Source organism: Lates calcarifer, linkage group LG5 (genome assembly GCF_001640805.2).
Source record: "Lates calcarifer isolate ASB-BC8 linkage group LG5, TLL_Latcal_v3, whole genome shotgun sequence".
NCBI classification, from domain to species: domain Eukaryota; kingdom Metazoa; phylum Chordata; class Actinopteri; family Centropomidae; genus Lates; species Lates calcarifer.
The window spans coordinates 8,582,352-8,601,428 of NC_066837.1; the positions used below are offsets into that span (position 1 = coordinate 8,582,352).

A 19,077-nucleotide genomic window follows, 5' to 3' on the forward strand; every position below is an offset into this window, starting at 1 on the left:
GTTCTTCTACTGTTAAGACATTTTTTGCTGTTACGATTCGGCAATTAACACCATCCATAGCATGTGCTGTTATTGTAGGTGCACATATTTAAATGTGAGTGATTCAGTGTCAGTGTGCCTCCTGTTGACACAAACATATGCAGGACTAGGACAGTACTAGGGCTGCACGATTCTGGAAAAAATGACAATCACGTTTTTTTTTGCTGAGAATTGAAATCACGATTCTCTCTCACTATTTTTTTTTTCAACTTTTTTTTTTGCACTAATTTACCCGATACATTAAGAAGGTAGTCTGTAATTTCCTTGTGTCTATGGGAGCTCGTCAGGTATGGTAATAAACTGTATAAGGCTGCCCCCGAAATGTCGACTAAATGCCTGCTGACATATTATTATAAAGTTGCAGAATACCTGGTTGAGCTGAGAGGGAGAGAGAGAAAGAATTGAAAAAGAGAAAATGGAGAATTAACTAACTAATCTTTTTTGGTCACGAGCATCAGTGGCATCAGCAGGGTTTTCTTCTGGACTCATTTAGCTGTTTTTATTTGTCCTAACGTCTGGCCTCACACTGTCATTAGCCACTGTCACTCACTCGCACTCGCTGGGGTTATTTGAGTTTCTCCTGCTCTGAATCATGTGGTGTAATGGCACATTGTCATTGGCTGAGGGAGATTGGAAGGTTTGTTTTGATGCAGCAGGTGTCTCTGATGAAAATGCTGCAGAATTGTTGTCATTTAGAAATGAGATTGCAAAGAGCTCTGAATCGAGATCGCAATTTTAATACGATTAATCGTGCAGCCCTAGACAGTACAATTCAGAATCATTTCTGATTTTCAGTGGAATCATGTCCTGGTAATATTTAGTGAAAAGAATTTTGTAATTTGGTTCTAAATATAGAGAAAATAGAGACAGTATTAAATTGATACACGTTACAGTCACTTGCCAATTTAACCTGTAAATGTGTCTACAGACAAGCATACAATTCAGCATATATTGTGTGGGCAATTAAGTGTCTAAAAATAAATATATAATGAATGAATATTTACTGAAGTTTAAATGGGGCAGATCTTTGAGGGAAATTCTTGCTCAAGTCAGCAACTGCTTATAAACTCAGCACAGCTAACTAAAGTCTATTTTGAATTACAAATATAACAAGAACTTTGTGTCTGTTTACTCTAATTTGCACCAAATTATGCAGGTCTTTCCATGAGACTTGGTAGGAAATTGTGAAGAAATTATGGACCCTTAAAATAAAGTGCTGCCCAAGTTAATTCCAAATGAAAGAAAATGATTGTGGTTTTACATTTGTTCCAGGGTGCTCCAGTGTTTTGCCTCATGTAAAACAGTGGAGCACAGTTCATTACATAAATTTTACATACATTTGGTAATATTACAAACAAACCAGAACCAGACCATTGTACTATATCAACCAGAAAAATATACATGTTTAATATTAATGTTCAGCAATTTAAATGTAGAAATTGTACTGTGCTTTCTTTACCAGCTAAAGTGGTAGACCTGGACCCGTGCCTGACTAAGAAGCCCGTAGAGGACAGTGCCTGTCACCCATATAACACCAGGGGCAGCATGTCTGAGGTCCAGTCCCTCAGCTCCTTCCAGTCAGAGTCCTGTGATGATAACGGTATGCTGCCATTCAGCATGTTAAATCTATTCGCCCAAGGGAACAGAGAAAAACTAATAAACAACATGGTTTTGACGCCGTACAGATACATGTAGGAGATGTCATTTTGCACTTGTGATGAGTTATTGTATTTTTCCTTTGGTCTATTTTGCACGATTCTGCAGCAGTTATCGTGTGTCTCATAGAGCAATGTTGATTTAAATGCTAACACTCTTTCTTTGCATGCTCAGAATGAGATGGCCCGAATGGTTGCTCTGGGGGTCACATGTTCTTTTTCTCTTTTTCTTTTTGCTGCGGGGGCTTTCAGCTCCCATATGGATCAAATCAGTCCACAGATCCAGAACAAGGTTTTAAATAAAGGGGGGGTCCGGCCTGTAAGTCCTCAATCACTACCGGTACAGACGGAAGCAATCACAGCAACTTGTACTGTGTAATTCTCCTGGGATTATATAAAAAGAAGCATTCTGACCCTGTTTTCCGTTCACCCGCTCTCAGTTTACCTGCGCTCAGCTTCAACAAAAGGAGTTTGATGACTTACTCAGACAGCAGCTATGTTCTGTTTGAAAATCACTCACAAGGTCATTAAGTTTGACAGACATCTGCATTTTCATTTATTTATTTATTTATTTATTTATAAGCATGTTTTCTTTTGTTTGTCTCTGTTCTTTTTCTTCAAAACATAGCCACAAACGGATGTTTAAAACAAACATCAAGGAACATATCACACTGGTATATACACATATGTTATGTTCTCCCAGTTCCTCTTCATATCCATACTTATTACCCTGTGTCGTTGCTGGGATATTATGATGGGGATTGTGCTGCTCATAAGTCATCAAACCCTGCATCTACACCCTCGAAATTGAGAGTGAATCCTAAAACAATTTAGACATGGGTTGTGTTCTGGACAAGTAATTCTATTTCTCTCAGTTTGTTTCCCAAACACACAGACATGGGCTTTTCTCTGTGTTGAGGGTTGGAAATGCATTTATACCTCCAGGGAATTTCACAGATTCTTCCATCTGTACTGTCAATGGCACCCCGTAGCATCTCAGTATGTTGTTGGTGTTGTGTGTTATCTTGCACAAACAAAACCCGATTCCCCCTCCTCCCCCTCCACACCGCGTCGCCTTTTCCACCATTGTCTTGTGCCCAGCCATGAAAACCTCCCAAACATTCAGTGTTGACACAGAAAAGAAAAAAAAAAAGTAAGCAAAATTTGTGGGAAGTGTCGCTCTCACCATGCGCTCCATATGTGTATTTTTTCCCCTTTCTTTTTAAATTATAAAAGCATTTGTACTAATGCTGGATCTCTTCCACCCATTCTCCCCTCCCTTACCTCTCACAAGCCTCCATAGTGACAGTAATCCACCTTGTCAACCCTGCTGTTGACACGGTGGAAGGAGAAGGTACTCTTTTATTGCTTCCATTTGCCAGTGGTTGTGTCCTCGGTGTTGGGATGTGAAGTGTAGGTTGTAGAGGCTGCCATTATCTTACACTGACAAACTCCAATCCGACCCTGACGTGCACCTTTTTTAGATTCAGCTGCTAATTAAAAAGATATGCAAATACAAAAGTTAAACAGGCACAGAAGTGTTGCCTTCAAGTCTTAGCATTGATCTTTGCAAACTTTTGATTACATACCTCAAGAAGTCTGTTTAAGAAAATGGCAAACCTGTTGTCCATTAATTAACCTGTCACTCTTTCTTCATTATTTAGTCCTTTAGTGTTTCATTGACCTCATTTCATTTGTGCTCTTAGCCGATTGTGCCTTCCTGTCAGGTTCTAATGTGACTTATATTTTTCTCTCTTTCTCCTCTTTCCTGCATCATATAAAGAGTCTTTTTTGGCTCATGATCTCAAGAACCCAAGAGGTGACTGTTTTCATCTTTGTTTGCCTAATTTACACTGGTGTTACCCCCGATCCCACCCTCTAACGCTTAACCACTAACCCCAAAGCTTAATGAGGGCAGGGTTAAACCTCCCCAGTAAAGCAAAGCTGGCGCGACACTGAATGCTTTATGCGTCAGTGGCCTCGTAAGGTGTTACATCTGCTGCTGTAAGATTATTTAATACCCCAAAACATTCCAATGCATGGCTTTGATGTGGTGACAACATTGGAGAAAATGTTAATACGAGTGTTATGTGATCAGAGGTTTTGCTCGGTAACTAACTGGAAATATTCTCAGTCATATGTGTTTGTATATGTGTGTCTGTGTAACTTCTATTTAAGAGTTTGTCACAGGATCTACAGTAACTATTTTCAAAAGATTTAGACCCTGAAATTTACTGTTTGTTAAAATGGTTTATTTAACCTCAGAGTTCCAGAATATTCTTTAACCATGTCTTTGGTGAAGTGGTGGAGGGAAGGACAACTCTGCCTTAAAGTCACAGTGAATCAAAAGTTAGAACGTCTTTAGCTTCAGTGGACGTTGACGAGGTCTAATTACAAGAAAGAATCAAATCCTACAGATTTTATTTGACTGATTTGGAGCTGTAGTGAGATACAAGTTGTAGAGGACTGTAGGATCACATCCACATGTCCCTCACTCGTGTTGTTAGATGGACCATGTTCTTTTGAAAATGTAAACAAAGCTTTTGCCAGTTGATATCCAGCCACACATGATAACGCCTTGATAGCCACTATCATGAGGTTAGCCTCATCACCCCAGATTATATTTGATTAGCATCCATCCATACGTCGCTGAGTTCACGATTAAAATATTTTAATGTTTTAAAGGAAGAAAAAACACTTGAAAAGTATATTTTTAGATTAGAGAAAGAATAAAATGGAGATAGGATTAGAACTTGGATTTTTTTTTTTTTTCATTTCACTGTGTCTTTAAGTTTGTGAATGTGTCTGCAGTGTGTTCAAAAGTTCAAAAGTGCTGTGAAGTTAAGTGTGTGTCAGTGGACGACTCATTGTGTTGGTGTGATGTTGTACTGTGTTTCTGTTGCATGGTGTGGGTTCTTAACATTAACATGATGGCATTTGGTGAATGTTAATAATCAGATTGGATGCATTGGGCTTTGGTACAGAGCACTAATGTGTGTCTTTGGGCTGTTTTTCCTCTCAAACAGGATATCACTGGGACACATCTGATTGGATGCCAAGTGTTCAACTTCCTGGAATCCAGGAGTTTCCACAGTATGAGGTTGTGGAGTCACCTGCCCCTCTGTACAGTGACCCGAGTGCCATTGACACCGACTACTATCCTGGCGGCTTTGACATTGAGAGCGATTTCCCTCCGCCGCCAGAGGACTTTCCCGCCAACGATGACCTGCCGCCGCCACCTCTGCCAGAGTACGCTGACCGCTGCGACACACTCCGGTCCCTGGGCAGAGACTTGGACCCGTCTTCAGCTGGCACGGGTGGCTCAGGGCGGGGTCCGCCAGCGCCCGGCCCTGCCCCAGCTCTACAGCCTTAACCAGTACCTGCCGCAGCACTCCTACCCGAGCGACGGGGGTGACACCGAGGGCCAAGGGGCTACTTCCACCTCAGCCAACACCACCCCAGCTTCTACCCTGGGCACCAGTGGCTACAGAGGGGGCTACCCTTTAGGTTGTAGTCGGGACTTTGACTCCTCAGCTCTGGACAACATGTCCATGTCTCTGTACACGTCCACAGCCTCTTGCTCGGACATGTCGGCGTGCTGCGAGGAGTCCGAGGTGATGATTAGCGACTACGAGAGCGGCGATGAGGGCCACTTTGAGCGATTGGCCATCCCGGCGCTGGACTCCCAACAGCACACTGAAGTCTGACACTGGATCCAAACAAAAGTGCCTGAACCCACAGCTACACCTTATGTTAGCCCCTGATACCCCACCCACACTAAACACGCACATGTGTATGTGGACACACAAAACACAACATCACACACACACACACACTCATGCATACATACATGTACACACACACACACACACACACACACACACACACAATGGATTGAGTCAAAACACAGGGGTTGTTGAGACTGGTTGTTAAGGCCAATCGGCTGAGAAGATCTGAAGAAGCTATAGGAGAGACTCTGTAGCATCTTTGTTTCTGCTTGGTCCAACTCCTGCCCCTTTGAGTTGGCGGTGCCATTGCTTTAAGTAACTGTCATCTCACACAGGAAGTGGGTTGTCTGTAGGATCAGCGTTTCAATGTACAACAGGAAAAAAAAACATCATGGAGAAAAAAAAAGAAAAGAAATTTCACCGTAATATCTTTGTTTCTATAAATAAAACCAAGCAAAATGTTTTTATACAAGTCCTCATTTTCAATGTAAATTTAAATGTACAGTTTTGATTTCAAAGTTTACTAGGTTTTGTAGATATTCTATGCTTTTATTTTCAAAAAAAAAAAGAGTTAAATGGTGTGACATTATCAGCCTTACTGTGCTTACATTCACAAAAAAAGAAACGTTAAAAAAAGAGAGAGAAGAGCGTGGCTTTCCCGCACACAGTGTACTCGTAAAGTTTAGCGTCTCCTGCTCATTTCAAAAAGGGTCTTCAATGAACGACTGCATATTCTTGTGTTGTTGTTTTTTTTTTAATTTGTTTGTTTGTACATTTTGACTTTGGAACCTCTTTATTTTTCCACCAAGAAAATGGGACCCAATATATTTATAGTGCAGAGTTATCCATGGACACATGACTTTTTCAGGTGTCTATGTGTGTGTGAGCAATGCTATGGTCTTGTTAAGGTTTTTATTGAATACTGCCACAAGCTCACGCTTTCCTACTGGCAATAAATTATTCCTAAAAAATATGTCCACTGTCTCCATGTGCTTTTTTTTCCAGTAGTAGTTGTAGTAGTAAGTAGTAATTTTGTTAAAATACTGCTGCCTGTGACTAACAATGAAGCTTGAGTATTTAAGAGGAAACAAAACAGGAAACTATCTTACAGAGTAAAATCATGAACTCTCAATCACATCTTGTTTCAGGCTTCCTTACAGTCTGACAGGTTGATGTCACTTCCCTCCTCTGACTCCCTGCGGCCGCTTGTATCAATAAACCCTTGTTGTCTTACATGAGGCTGATAAACTAACATGACCATGATACCTCCAGGCCTGGTTCCACCGCTACTGTCAGTCTGTGCTCTTGCGTTTTTTGCCCCCCCCTCCACACAAGACTGAGTGTTCCTTCCTCCTGGGCTCTGTGGCCGACCTTTTGACCTTCAGTCATGATGGAAGAGTCACTGCCAGTCTGCTGTTACAGGCTGACTACTGTCAAGACATATCTCTCCTCAACCTCCCTGTTACGAATGTTATAATGTCAGCAGGCACCACTGCAGTTTGTCCATGCTGGGGTGTATATGAATATAATATATTATAATGAATATAATATATTTATTATGAGGAAGACTAAGCAGCCAGTGGCTTTTATAGCAGTATTAACTAATTTCTTAATGTTTAAATGACCATTAAGCCATTTGTGAGAACAACTTCTGGGTTGCCAGGTTTTCACAAATGAAGTTGCGCAGCATAACACGTGTCATTAGTACTCTACAATGATCTTAATGTACATCTTAATGTGATTATACTGCAGTCATATAAATAGCTGTGGGCTCTGCTGTCTTTTGGGATAGTACCACTGGGGGTGATAAAAGCTGGACATTTCAAATTGCACACACACAGTAGTTAACTTAATAACATAAGGACTTTAGACTGGTATGGATTATTGTACTGGAAGAACTCATTATAACATTTATAACTTCAGAGCCAATGGCTTATTATAAAGTGAGAAACTGAAAACACTTTATTAGTGGATTAATTATATTGAAATAAGCCATCATTCAACAGCTTTGTATGTCATTATTAAAGGACCACAGATTATTCTCAGTTTCTAATAATCTAGTAATTCAGGTTTGCAGCTCCAAATTTAAAGGGATAGTTCCACATTTTGGGAAACAAGCTTATTTGCTTTTTATTGCCTAGAATTGTGTGTTTGATATGTTTAACCAGGTTAAGTCTCATTAAATTAATATATATATATATATATATATATATATATATATATATATATATATATATATATCAGCAAGGTATCAACTCAAATAAGTCTGATGTTTTCACCCAACAAATCATTTGCTCTCAAGAGTTTTGTGCAACATTCAATAAACAAAGTGGATTCAGTTTTCTGAATCTGCTCTCCCACATGTGGTGTCGTCACGCGTTGCTGCTTCTCCAAGCCCCAAAGCGCATGATGAATACATTCCATGGTTTTGAAACAGTTTGCTCCCGACTCCACCTATGCATTTATCCTCCACCTCTACGCATTTGTCACCCGGAGAGGAGGCTGCTGCGAAGACCCATTAGTTCCCTCAGCTGGATTGCAGGAAAAAAAGAAGCATTTTCAGAGGGAGCACTTGGGTTTCAAACAGCTCTACTCTCTGTGAGTTATGATGTGGAGAAATGTATATCCCAAACTCCTAGCAGCAGTGGGTAATCGAACCACTTTGCAGCCACTCGTGCTGCTTAATGTCATGCTTGATGGATCCAATTAACTCTGAAAATGGCACCAGGTGTTTTTCCGTTAAATAAATTAAGACTTTCATACCTATTAATGCATTATTCATATTATGGAATCATAAATGCAGTTCTTTGGGAAAGGAGGTGTTCTGCTTGAAGGGTTGTGGTTATTAGCGTTTAGCTGGGAGGCTGTGAGTCTGTAGTACAACACAACGGCCACAAGATGGCTGCATATGGCAGCGCATGAAGTCTGAGGGAGGACAGGACGGGCCGTGGGAGCCACAACAGCAGAATGACCCAGTGAGAGATGTGCTGTTTCATCTAATGATTTCGCTCAGTAAATCCTTCTGGCTGGATGAAGTAACACAAATCAGTCACATCAGCCAATTCACACATCAGTTGGTATGAAAACTTGCACAGGGATTAGAAAGTCTGCATGATTTCCCCCATACAGCTCTGTCTCCCAGTTATAATACTCCCTCTTTTAACCCTGAAGCCACATAGCCACATTTGTAAAATAAAAAACTAAAGTTTCATATATCATATAAATATATACAATTCACGCACTGGAAAAAACACATAGTCAACACAGAAAGTTTAAAACAGTCAGTGTAATCCAGAGCTTCTGACAGCAAGATTAGGTTTTCATCAATCATGCCTCAAGCTATATTTGCTGTTTGTACAGGATGTGTGCACAAAACCATTTATAAATGCAAGCCTTGGTTCCTCAGACAATATGCAAATATCAGATACTTCAAATATTGAGTGAAATCAAACAGGAGTGTCTGAGAGAAATGCAGAGTGGAGGAAGGTGATTAACTAGAGGTTAACGTGTTGTTTAAATATGTCCACACAGTACTGAACGCCTAGCGGAAAAAAGGGGGGAAAAAATCCACCTCTAGGGCCTGAAAATCTGCCCAGTCATTCATGAAAAATTGTGCCATGAACCCCCCACCCGCAGACCCAGAAATGTCTGATCTATACAGAGAGACTTGGGGTTGTTATTAACATCGACCCACCTCAGCTGTCTGCCTCACAATTATTATCCACAGACAATGCAGACGGGGGGAGACCCTGAGCTGCTGTAGGGAAACAAAGACACTTGTTGAGGTGGCCTAGTCACAACAGAAGCAGCGGGTGGAAAAAAATACAAAAAAAAAAAAAAAAAAGGTGAAGATGGCTGCCATGCCAATCTGAACTGCATTAATCTAGATGACGTGTTCCTTTGTGGACCAATCAATTTATCAGAGCTGTGTTTGGTTGCAATAAAACAGGTTTGACAATGTAAAATCTTGCATTAAAGACATAAAATGAGGAAAAGGGGAATTTATTAATGAATGATTCATGTATTTTGTGACTTTGGGGGAGCTTTGTCTAATGTGTTTGGGAGACATTAGCTCCTTCCTTTGGAGACAATTGCCAGTAATCCTCTGTGAATTGCAGCAGAGAGCAGCTCTTTAATGAGCCAATCATCAGATAGACAGAAACGTGAATGAGCTGTGAATGTGCTCCTAATGACCAAACACTATGCCCCATTGTTAGCTTGAGGAACTGTTTCATTTTTGTTCTAAATGAAATAACCTATAACACTTTTCACATGGTTTACTGTCTTATTTGACCAGTTACAAGAGTTTTTTAATTCAGTGTCTACAGAATTGCCCACAGAAAAGTGAGAATATTAATAGCTAATAGTAAATAAAGCTAATAGTAAATAAATAAAAATAGTAAATAAAGACTTCATTTGACTAATTCACAGGAAGAAAAATTCTCTGGATTAGCCGTTTAAAGAAACTGTCACAGCATCTTCCCTTGTACTGTATTTCCTTGTCTCTCCCCCTGCTCCCGTCCTCCCCTTTGTGCATGTGTGTGTGTGTGTGTGCTGGAGGCGTGGTGTCGATCACCTGGTTGTCCTGCTCACCTGCTCCTCATCACTCATCAGTCTCTGCAGTATAAGAACCCACCAGCTCGTCATCTGCTTGTTGTCAGATTGTTCAGTCATATATGGGGTGTTCTGATCTTGGCCGCTCAGTGCCATCTGAGGTGTTTCTCCACTGTGTTACCTGTGACTACGCCGCTGCTTTGTCTCCTCGCTCTGCCAGCTTCCTCTGCCACTCACCTGCAAGTGTCTGGGATGTCTCTGTTGTTTCCCCTTCCTTCACTGCCACGCACCTGCAAGCCACCAGCCAGTCTCCCCCGGCTCCCCGCTCCATCTCCAACCAGACTAGTGTAAAAATATGAAGAATTTTTAGAGTAATAAGCACAAATAAATGCAAATCAATAAAATACACAAACTGCACTGTTAGTGGTCAGCAGCAAATAAATTCTTTAGTCAAACTCTCCAGGGGGTTGATGGATTGAATAAACAACAGCAAAAACAACAATTTGGCCCCGTTCATGTTAAATAATCAGTTACTGTACTGTTATGTGTAATCACACACTGTGAGAAAATGTGTGTGCATGTGCGTGAGAGAGACAAACACACGCATGCAGAGACCACTGACCCCAATAATCCGCTTTCTCCCAGCGTACACATCTCTTTCCTGGGTGGAGCTCCGCTGTTGTCATGGCAACCCGAGGAGTGAGAGGAGGAGTAGGAGGAGGAGGGCACAACAGCAGATAAAAGCAAACACTCTTGTTTCTCTGTGGGATGTAGTGATGACCAGTGAAGCGGCAGAGACATGCTGGGGCTGTGTCGAGACCGTACTCATTACACTACTTCTGTCTCCTCTCCTTCATTTTGCTGACAGTTCTTTCAAATGAGAGACATGAGCAGGAGTGTACTCCTGTCCTCATCACGGGTGCATCTGCCCTTTACCTCCCCCACACGCAGCACTTCTCTCCCACTCTCCTTTTTCCCCTTTCACCCTACTCCTTTTCACCCCCACCCCCCAACCACCACCACCACCAAACTCATAACAGCTCTCTCAAACCTGTTTCTCTGTTTGCTATCATCAAACCACACTGTACATCTTCCCTTCATCCTTTTTTTTTGCAAATAAAGTGAAGAAGCTCCTTTGAAGATAACATCCCTCCCTCTCTATTTTCCTCTGTCAGGTAAATTGAATTACATTCAAAGGTGCAAGAAAATGCGTGTGTCTAATCTCACTACCTCTGATGTTCCTCTGAAGACTTAAAATGACAGCAATGTGGCAGAAAGCAAGTGTTTGTGGGTGCATCCTATGCCAGAGCATTATCCAGTTTACTCCTTAAGACCATTTTAATAAAAGTAAGCCCTTGTAGCGACACTATGCTTTCCTAAAAGCATGAGAGTCGAAACAAAACATAGTATCCCCTGCGGATATGTGTCTCTCCCTCTCAGATGCCTGTTCATTACTCGTCTTGGGTTGCGTTATGTGTTCTATGCTTGCTTCTCTACCACTGGAATTACTGATTTATAAACCATTTCAATTATCCATTAGATAAAAGTCTCATTGCTCTGGATGATTATAAAGGCGCAGCAGGGAAAAAAAGTGAATCATGGACTCCACTGTGGAAAGGGAGATAGATATAGGAAGTCTCAGCGGTTGATTTACAGGAGGAAATACATTTGGTGCAATGATTCAAGTTGAATCATTATTTGTGAAGTCACCAAGAGGATGGAATTGAAGTTTATTTATTGTTTTGCTGTGATATCTGCCCTCACATTAGTGTTCCTCAGGGGATGTGAATTTTTGGTGCCACTGACAGTGTTGATATTGTAAATTGACTGGTGCATTATTTCTGTGGGTAGGCACCGAAAATGTTTTTTTAGTATCCCAACAGTTCCTACAAACACACAAGCAGTTAACCAGTTAAGAGCCAAGGCTATTGGAAGCTGTGCAGTCCTATGTTTGATTTGAGCACCACCAATCTACTTTGGCACTTTAGAGTTTTGACAGTCTGGTCATTTTCCATCACTGTATCTGGACTCATGAAAGAGAACCAGCTAATGGCAGGAAAACATCGCCCTTTCAGTTATGCTGAGTAAACACGGCACTGGGTGAAGAGGAGATAGGCTTCATTCGATCACTTACTACTCACTATATAGTGCCATTTTTAGTGCTGTCTGAGTGTATAGTGATATAGTAGACTCTAAGTATCCCATAATGCATCCTGAAAAGTAGTGTTCAACATATGGTCACTAACCAAGCAATACATACCATCATGCATTGCGCTCGCGCTGTGAGGGAGCAAAAAACGGCAGAGTGACGGAAGGAGTCAAACGACTGCAAGGCAAGTTAACAAGGCAATTCAAAGTACTGTTTACATAAAACATAAAAGCAAAGTGTAAAAGAAACATGTAAAAGGACATTCAAGTACAATTAAATATACTTATTAAGTGATTAAGATATTAGAAAAGAAAAAATAAGCTAAAATACAGTAAGAAAAGAGGATATAAGAATAAAAGTTAGAATGTAGAGCAATAAATTTATCATAAGCCTCAAATTTGATTGAATAAAAGGCAGCGGTAAACTTAAAAAATATATATAGTATGGATGGTCCATCAGCCGACGTTGATGTAGTGTTTTCGCACTTTTCCAATGAGCTCACTGTTTAGTCCTCTACGCTCAATTTCCTAGATTGTGAGCAAGGGGTAGTGAATGAGTGAGTGATTCTGGACACAGTCTTCATGGTACATCTCTACTGATATATAACCAGCACCACACAGGCATGTTGAAAAAGGGTAAAAACCATATTGTATCCATGTTTGTGGGCTACAGTGTTAGAATGCCACAGTTAGTACTGCACCACACTGGTCATGGAGCTGCTGACATAACATGAATGAAAATGTCTAATCTGTCCTAACATTAGCAGGAGGAAAAAAGCCATCATGGATCAACGCTCACAGGCCACGGAGCTAGCACACCACTTAGCTTGTGGAGTTGTCACCGACTCAGCAGGTGCTGAAATAACTTCAATTAGAAGTAATGTCCACTGAAATTCATTGATGATGTCAGCTTTTAACCTGGACTAACAGTCCTGCACTTTCCAAGGATGTTGGATGTCAGGAGACAGATGTTGTAAATCACTGCAGCCATAGGAAACATCCATGCAAGAGCTGAAACTTAGATGCTGATTCCACAAAACATGTCCAAAAAAGGTTGTTTTTTTTTTTTTTATCATTTTTTGAAAAGTGGATATAGAAATATAGTTTATATTTCTATACACAAAAAGAAGAGAAGATTAATTGCAGCTCTGATGAAGCAGCTCAGAATGTTCCACTTGTTCTGTTGATGCTGCCATAGCTTCTTTTATCATCAAGCAAAAATGGAAATAATTCAACATCAGCAAATGACTCACAAAGATTCAGACTTTCCTTTCCTCCCACTAAGTCCACTTTTACTTTTTCTTACAGTCTATGTCTGTTTGCTGTCTCACTAACTACAATAATTATTCAAAATAAGTCCTTGCTACTTCTTTTTCCTCCCTCCAGCTTATCCTGATGTACAGCAGAGTGTTCTCTAATATGCTTTTTGAATGCACTACAGCTTTCTGTGTGTGATGATCAATGTCTGCCAGCAGAGTGGCTCAGTGTAATAGACAGACCTAAAATTTAATATAGGGAAGCAGGCAGGGAGAGATTATGATCATGTTTTGCATGAATGCAAATCAGAAATATTTTATAATAATGAGCTGTTTGAATTCTAAAATTATATGGCAAAAGGCAGTGAAATGGAAGATACTGGAAGAGGCAGAACAGGATTGTTATGGCTAGTAATTTTGGGACATTGGTCATGTTGTGGGTGCCAGAGAAAGAGAAAGACAAGAGTCTCCTTAGAATAAAAGCAAAGTCAGGGCTGGATCAGTGTATTATACTGTTCTTGCAAATCAGTGAAAGGTGAACATTTCTTGTTGCACTGGTGACAACTACATGGAGAAGCATCCTCATAAGGTTTGAAAAAATGTGCTGCAAATGTGATACTAGACCCACTCACTAATAGTCAGTTTTAGGCCATTTATTTATTTATTTATACTGTGGGTTTGGCTTCATAAAGCCAAATATATCAGCGTTTTCAGATATTAAGTGTTTGGCTTTCAACAAGCCTATAGCATAACATTAGCCGCTGTGAATGTCTTGGTGAATAATGTAACAAGTCCAAGTGTTTCTTTTTTCGTTCAGTAACGACTGTGAACATGTTGAATACATATATGTGTATTATCATTAAAATTAGGGTCTTGAATAATAACAAGTTGTTTGTTTACCATCACATCGTGACTAGACAGTGAGTAACAAATTCACCGGGCATTGACAAAAGCAAAAACATATTGACAATCTTATCTGTTACCTGTAAAATCTAATGAATATTATTAATTCACGTAAAGGATTAAGTAATCAATAACTTATTAGTGTCTGTCGGTGACCAGTGGGTCTGTCAGTACAGGCAACCAGCAGGTCATTAACTGAAACAAGCATCACCGGTTCATAAAATACAGAAATGTAAGTAAATCAGGAATGAGTCAAGACACACACTGTACGTCAGCATTGAGCCCCAGGAGGTCACAAGATACAATTTTAGGGGGCCAGAAGACAAATACCAGGATAGGAAAGCTTTAAAAAAAAAAAAAAAAAAAAAAACTGCCATAGAAGGATATTCAGTTCAATAATATTAAATCTGCATATCTGAGAGGCTGAAAATTGACATTTTTTGGCACATTTGCTTGTAAAATGACCTTAAATGATCAATGGATTAGTAAACATAGTTATAGTTTATTTTTCTGATGATGTATTATTAGTTTCAGCCTCACTGTGTATCATAATGAAAAATCCTGTAATAACCAGTGGTGGGCTGTGACTGACTGGCAGTCTGATGCCTTTGCAGAATATGTTGTTATTCCTCAATTCCTCAAATTCGCAGATCAAAATAACAGCTTAGATGAGAGGTTTCACCTTTTATTGTTGTAAACTGTCATTTTCTGGGACAGCTTGTGAATAGGCTGCAGGAGCTGCATGTGTGTAGGGAGGGAGGGGGGTGTTGACCCATTTATTGTGAACATCATTAACTAACAATAGAGCGTAATGGCCATTCTCTGTATAGAAACGCCACCATCCATTCTCAGGGATGCTAACACAGAACTGTTTCAGTAGTATTTCTGTGATTTTCTGTATAGTGGGAGGGTCAGTGGTTCTACTGTGGACAGTAATATGTTAGACAGAATAAATTCAGTGTTGAATCACACCTAAAAAGCATTTGAAATGGCAATGTGTGGGCAACAGCTGAGAAAGTAGAAGTTGTGGATTCAGTTTAGACCTTAACATCCATCGCTGAATCTGGATCATTTAAACCTGGATAATTTAAAGACCGAATCACTTTCAGTGATTAGCAAGCCTGAGCATGTAGGCTACAGTAAGACAGTACTGGGGCTTTTTCATGAAACAGATAAAACATGAATGATTCTTCAAAATAATAATGAATGGGCTGAAATAAAGCAATGCAAGGGACCGTAAAGCCATGAATGAACACGCATCTGGTAAATGAAAAGAAGTAGGACGCTTTTACCAAGCGGTAAAGTTGCTTTTCCTCCTCTCGGCCACCAAGCGACAGTGTTTCTCCCTCAAAATAAAACCCGCTCCTCTCCGGACTGTTTGATCACATGCTGGGAAGGTTTGAAGTTGCGGCTTCATGTCACACATGCGTACCAACAAAGTGAATGGCACACGGGCGCAGAAGTGACACCGAGGCGACCAGAGAGGGTGGACTCTACCAGAGCTGATCCACTGCAGCTGGGTAAAGTCCACGCGGGAGAGAAGAAGACAGAGGAGCGCGCGCGGAGAGAGAGAGAAGCTGAAGATGAAAGCCGCGAGAGGCTGTAGTATCCCACCACCGGCGTCTCCGAAATCCAGGTCTTTAGGACGCACGGGGAGTCGCGGCGCGTAGAATTTGGCTCAGTTGAGAAAGTTCAGCGACTGTATACAATGGTTATAAATGGGTCTCACCTGAACAGCTCCTCGCCAGACCCCAGTGACACCGTCCTGAACCGCCCACCGTGGGTTACCACAACTTTGGGGTGCTTCCTCATCTTCACCATCGTCGTTGACATCCTGGGCAACCTCTTGGTCATCTTCTCCGTCTATCGGAACAAGAAGCTCAGGAACGCAGGTGAGTGAGTTGAAAGTCGGGGGGAAACTGCGCTTGTTGGCTACGTGCGTTGCAACGGAGCGACGCTCGCGCATTATTCTACTGGCTGCGTTTAAAAACAAAACAAAAACTCTGTAGCCAAACACTTTTAAAGTGACAACAACCGCGTGTAGCGGTAGTTAAAACACACGTTGATGAAATGCTACGCATTCCCACGTCGATATATTCTGTTGCTAAGGCACTTTATTGTTGTCACTGATGAAAACATTTTATTTTTTCCGATGAGCTTTGCTTCTACAAATTCGAGCCGGCATGAAAAAATCCCGTGTTCGCGATTTAATACAGCCCTGTCAACCCATAACACGTCTGCTATTAAGGTTACTGTTTTTATTTTTTATTTTTTATTTTTATTACTTCCTCTCTTGTGTCATTTAAATACAACTACTGGCACACGTATTTTTGCTCTTATAATTTTTAGTCATCACAGAGGCTGACTGTAATGGACTGTTCAACTCGACCCCGACTTGATGTAGCCCACTTTTGAAGCGGATATAATTTCACTGACCCACACCAAGTACGCGGGCAGCTAAGCAGGGCTCAGAGGAGAGTAAAGCGAAGAGAAACACTATAGTAATTATTGACACAGTCTGAAGCCACGGGGAAAGCCCAGCGCCTCATCCAGCAATGCTTGTAGACTAATGCTTCCCAGGCTTTTCCACTATCGATGTTAGTCCAGCCAGGAGATTTAATTTAATAATGATAATGACAACAGAATTTTTAAAATGTATTTATTACCAGGTGGATGATGGAACTTGTGCCATGAGTGTGGGGGTTTTTTTTATACACAGACACACACGCCACTTGACCATGAATTTAATTATGATATGGGCTGTGGATTAAATAGTGCCCCCCCCCCCAGTGTGGACAAGATTGACAAAGCAGTGTTTGCCGTGCTCAGTGAAGGTGGTAAAACGCTCAAAATGTCATAGTCAGAGAGGACAGAGCGCTGCTGTGAAAACCCAAGAGGCTTCTGTCGATGCTCAGGTCTGCACACACTAACTGGCAGCTACACTTATCATGGCTGTCATCATTTGGACGCTGTAGTAGGGTGATTTGCTAAATACACTCCTGACATTACCATTTCACTCACCACAGAAATGTTAGGGTCAGAATAGATTTCCATCATGTGAATAGAGAGCGAAGAGAGCCCCTGCGAGGAATATTAAGTGTTATCCAGGATGTACAAGGATATGATTACCTCTCACTGAGATTCCTGCAAGCTGCCATTCCTTTATGATAATCAGCATTTGATAAAGCACACGTTGAAACTCTGCCAGTAGTTCCCCTGGATTGGAGCATTTTAATAGAGCTGCTGACAACACAGCTGTAGCCAAGCCCAAATAGAATTTGTCTCTGGAACCTGAAACTATATCTGTGTGATTCTGTAAGTCATGGTATTGCATATTAAATTGTGGAACAAAGTGTGAGACAAGAGGAGAGATAAATTTAGGAAACTGCATCTTTGATGTTGTTCCATTAATTATGGCTAATTACATGTAAGGAGGTCATAATGCAGCAGCAGCAGGAATTTAATCAAGCATGCGGTTATATTATCTCCATTTTAATGTTGTAGCCTATATGGTCGAGCATTACCAGCTAGAATTGCCATTTATTTATGCACTTTATTGGACAATTCAGTTTTCTTTTTTGCTGCACTGAATTCCGACCAAGCATCTGGAAGAAAAGTCCAATGTCTGAGGATCAAAAGGAGGTGATGGGAGGAAAAAAAACCCTCAGCTTAATTGTGTTTTGCAAAACTGTCCGTGAATACTAATAAGCCCCACGTAGGCTGATGACGTGGTTTCTCAAATTCATGCCTTTGAAGCGCATCTGCTACTTTCCATTCAAGTTCTGGGTATGTGCATGCCTAACTTAAGGCTCTTATAATTTTCTGTTCAAAAAGCCGTTGGCAAATTGCATGCAAATTGGCAGACATATTGATTGATATAAAAACTTTTCCATTCATACTTTCATCAGTGTTGGAATGTTTTGATGGTGGGCGGGCTGGTAGTGTTCATTTTGATGGACCTTATCTGCGGGAATTTGATGCCACGGATGATTGTTCAAACACACCCACATATTCTGCCACATTTTCTGTCCTCAAAGAATTCAGTTTCCTGTTTTTGGGTAGATCAAATCTCTTTGATGGAAAAATAAATGGGCATAAACTTTCCTGGCAGGACCCAAATGCTGTTGGAGATTGCACAGCAGTCCAACAACAAGGGGATAAATTAAATAATGAGTAATGAAATGTACTCAGTGGAAAACCTGGCAGGCACTGTGGTCACATATTGTAGGTGGCAGCAGCAGCAGCAGCACTGCTGTCTCTGCATGGCCAAAACCCTCTGTCAGTGCACGAAATGGCCAGTGAGCGAGTGAGCATGAAGCCAACAACACATGGTGAGCGCTTTGAGGTGCATGGCTGGATACAGAATCAGTGCTGTGAGCTCAGCACAACACCAATAAATAATCTTAAATGTACCTGTTCTGTTGTAGATAAAGGAATTGTTAAAATCATGTGGAAGAAAAACCAAACGATTCCAACGAGGAATTGTCACAGCTGACCATTTTGGTGAGCAGTTTGGATAGAGAGTGCAGCATCAGCCCATGAAATATTATCTGGGGTGGTTATATGTAGCTTTTATTGTTTACAGCGGAGGAGAACACCAAATCTGGTAGCCCTGTGTTGATTGCTGATATGCCATGCATTGCCTTTTCTTTGCATAGGTTATGATACAAGACTTTTAGCTGCTCCTCCATGTTTGACCTAGAGTTGTTTGTATCTTGTATGTCACAGAAGACTATAAACTGATTTGACATGTTGTTAAAAGGGGTTAACATTTGAATTTTTAAGCATAGTGGC

General features: G+C 40.9%; 2 protein-coding genes across 2 annotated transcripts in view; both read left to right on the forward strand.

The window, feature by feature from the left end:
• Positions 1-6,395, forward strand: part of LOC108901663 (protocadherin Fat 1-like) — a 71,790-nt gene extending 65,395 nt beyond the window's left edge. The window contains 3 exon segments of the mRNA XM_051070548.1: positions 1,502-1,639; positions 4,721-5,019; positions 5,021-6,395. Coding sequence (XP_050926505.1) covers positions 1,502-1,639; positions 4,721-5,019; positions 5,021-5,401 — 818 coding nt within the window. The 3' untranslated portion in view covers positions 5,402-6,395.
• A 9,219-nt stretch (positions 6,396-15,614) lies between these two features.
• mtnr1aa (melatonin receptor 1A a) overlaps positions 15,615-19,077 on the forward strand; it is a 31,272-nt gene continuing 27,809 nt past the window's right edge. Inside the window, exon 1 of the mRNA XM_018703245.2 lies at positions 15,615-16,175. Within this exon, the coding sequence (XP_018558761.1) occupies positions 15,992-16,175 (184 nt within the window). The 5' untranslated portion in view covers positions 15,615-15,991. The remainder of the gene's footprint in view (positions 16,176-19,077) is intronic.